Below are 3,550 nucleotides of genomic sequence, written 5' to 3' on the forward strand. Positions count from 1 at the left end.
TTCTATCTTAATGAATAAAAATTCTTCTGATAGAATAAATGGGTTAATAGAAACCAATGTAGCAAAGAACACAAAATAACTGGTTTAGTTCCTGTTTTTTAGGCAGGAACTCCTTGAAATTTTGGGTATTTGAATACATATACGATGGGCTTCTTTCAGTTTCTGTCTACCAAATCCACTCACAAGGCTTTGGTCAGCCCGAGGCTATAGTAGAAGACACTTGCCCAAGATGCCATGCAGTCGGACTGAACCCGGAACCATGTGATTGGCAAGCAAGTTACTTACCACAGTACTATGCGTGCTTGTTCAAAAATAAAAAAAAGTATGACATGGCTATGTGGTAAGGGTAAGCAGCTTGCTTCCCAACTACATGGTTCTGGGTTCAGTCCCACTGTGTGGCACCTTGGGCAAGTGTCTTCTACTATAGCTTCAGGCCAACCAAAGCCTTGTGAGTGGATGTGGTAGAAGGAAACTGAAAGAAGCCTGTCATATATGCATATAGCTGTGAGGGTGTCCCTCAACACTGCATGACAACTGGAGTTGGTGCATTTACGTCCCTGTAACTTATCAGTTTAGAAAAATAGACATAGAATAAGTACCAAGCACAAAAAAAAAAATGTCTGGGGTTGATTTGTTTGACTAAAACCCTTCAAGTTGGTACCCCAGCATGGCCACAGTCAAATAACTGAAACAAGATTAAAAAATCTATAAAATAAAGCTTCTGCACAATTTCCACCCACATGTTAAGAGCCAGCCTGAATTTATCACAGAAAAATATACACTTAAGGTTCTGTGCAGTGGGAGTGGACCCAGAGCCTTAAAGTTGTGACAAACTCCTGAACCATACAGCTATACATATATTTTGAAGAAATCAGTCATATGTGACATTTAATTTTGTACATTATTTACATCTGATGAATATTTGTCCTCATCTTGTTTGATGTTAACATGTTTTGGCTGATATACCCTCCAGCCTTCATCAGGTGTCTTGGGGAAATTTCGAACCTGGGTTCTCATTCCTAAGGTATTTTTCAATATTATTATTAATATTATTCAGGTCACTGCTTGGAATCGAACTCGGAATCTTGGGGTTAGTAGCCCGCGCTCTTAACCACTACACCATGTATTTAATTTTGTATTTACATGTAAATGAATTTAACTTGCTGCACAAATAGATTCAGTGAAATGAAATATTTTTAGCCATGCTATGGGTAGAATGATGCAACAGCAATTTTAGAAGCCTTAGTCTTTCATTTCATTCAGTCATTTGATTGCAGCTATTCTGAGGTTTTATCACAATCATCGTTTATGATTGCAGCTATTCTTAATGGGTATAGTCAATAAAATTGATTTATCTTAAAGTCTGGTGTTAATTCTGTCAAACTCTTGACAAACAGCTACATTATAGGGATGTAAACGAAGTAGCACTGGTTGTCAAGCAGTGGTAGTGGGGTACAAACACAAAGGCATGCACACACACACACACACATATATATGAAATGGCTGCCACACAGTTTCCATCTATAAAATTGACTCACAAGGCACTGGTCAACCTGGAGCTGCGATAGAAAACACTTGGCCAAGGTGCCATGCAATGGAACTAATTACAAACCTACATGGTTGTGAAGCATTAATATTGATTTCAAATTTTGGCACAATGCCAGTAATTTTGGGGGAGGTAGTAACTTGATTGCATCAATCCTAGGGCTCAACTGGTAATAATTTTATCAACCCTGGAAGGATGAAGGGCCAAATCTGAACTTAGGACAAAGTCGGAAGAAATATCATTAAGCATGTTTGGTGCAGCAATGATTCTGCCCGCTTTCTAGCTTCCTGCTTTCTAGATCGGCTTCCAGCAAGTTGAAATTCCAGTGAGGTTTCAATTCTGAGTTGGTGCAAACTCTCCATTTACATATACTTGGGGAAAGATATTAAAATGAAGTTCATGGTCTGACTATTACAAAATCCCTTTGATGAAACACGAGAGGATACAAAATTCCTGATGTTCTCATTAAACTAATTATGTAATAACTACAAAAAATTTCCAACAGACAAAAGCAATAAAGTCTTTATTGACTTGAAAACACTTTAAATTACAAGCAAATATGATATATTTTCAAAAATGCACATACAAAAGCATTTAAGTTATTGTAGGAAAATATAAATCCCAAAGTTGAAAAATATCAATTATTTAACACAATTTATCTTTTTCCTTATCATTATTTTGAGTATCTTAAGATGGTGTAACATCGACCTTGCTGCCAACAGATATATCTACTCCCCCAGAAACATTAATATCAATGCCAGTGCAAAATTTAGCATCAGCTGCTAGATAAAGACATGTTGTACCAATATCGGAAGGAGTTCCCATATGACCCATAACCTGCGAAAGAAAGAACATAAGCATTCAATTAATGAAAGTTGTTCTAAATTAGATATAGCCATTAGTTGCTTAATAAGTGGATAATTAAACAACATTTCAACTGGAAAGAAGCAGGAAGGACAACACAGAATTGAGAACAGTGGTGAAAAGTCATGTGAGTGGCCGTCAGTGAGCCACTATCAACAAACAGTTACTGACAAACAATTATTGACTATTGGGAGTGAAGGACTTAAGACTTGTGTAAATTCAGCAAGATTTGGCTGCTATTTCTAGCAATAGAACAACCACATAGTAGCTACCTCACAAATTAACACAGGCTCTATGTTTCTGTACTGGTTGATATTTGCTTAAATTGTTTTTTAGAGGAAGATGTTTAGTTTTCAATGCCAGTCAGTGAACAGTAACCTTGGTTTTGAACCTAATGATGAGCTAAACAAAGACTATGGCTAAATTTGAACTTATCTTCTCATAAATACTGTTACATGGCATTTGTTTTAAGAAAATGAAACGATCTATTATGGCTTACAGATAAGATTAAACAATGTACTGTAAGCATTCTCCCTATATCATTTCCCTAACATTCAACCTCCATCACTCCTCTATCTAGGGCACCACTTGGCAGCTTAATCACTTGAAGGCAGTATTAGCACATATTACTTCTACCTCTTTCTTTGCAATACTAGTCTAAGGTTATGAATTAAAACAGAATTATATCAAAATGGACATTGCCACTCCAAGAATTGTAGAACTTAAAAAAAAAAAACTAGTAAACTAAATGCCTTGAACAAAAAATATTAAACATAATCGAAAACAAATACAACAGAATACTCTAGGGAATAACCAACCAATAACAGTGAATGTATAGATTAATTAAAGAACATAAGCCAAAAGACATTGCTATTCCACAATCTGTAATATATTTCAAATACAAATACATAAAACAAACATCTCTTTAACAATCAGGCTTTGATCAGCTTAAACAATGTGACATAGGAATAAACCAGTACAGATCAACATTTAGTATATATAAACCTTAATTATAGAAAATGTATTTAAATGACTAATTCACCTAAAAACAATAAATGAAATTGCCTAAAACACAGAGATACTGACTTTTTTGTACTCCATCCAGAGAGAGAGAGAGAGAGAGAGAGAGAGAGAGAGAGA

General features: G+C 35.5%; 1 protein-coding gene across 2 annotated transcripts in view; it reads right to left on the reverse strand.

Annotated features, from left to right (window-relative positions):
- Positions 1-2,041: 2,041 nt before the first annotated feature.
- LOC106876895 (17-beta-hydroxysteroid dehydrogenase 14) overlaps positions 2,042-3,550 on the reverse strand; it is a 33,640-nt gene continuing 32,131 nt past the window's right edge. For both annotated transcript variants that reach the window (XM_014925642.2, XM_014925643.2), the window contains one exon: positions 2,042-2,383. In XM_014925642.2, the coding sequence (XP_014781128.1) occupies positions 2,234-2,383 (150 nt within the window). In that variant the 3' untranslated portion in view covers positions 2,042-2,233. The remainder of the gene's footprint in view (positions 2,384-3,550) is intronic.

The sequence above is a fragment of the Octopus bimaculoides genome, chromosome 6 (genome assembly GCF_001194135.2).
Source record: "Octopus bimaculoides isolate UCB-OBI-ISO-001 chromosome 6, ASM119413v2, whole genome shotgun sequence".
In the NCBI taxonomy this organism is placed as follows: Eukaryota; Metazoa; Mollusca; class Cephalopoda; order Octopoda; family Octopodidae; genus Octopus; species Octopus bimaculoides.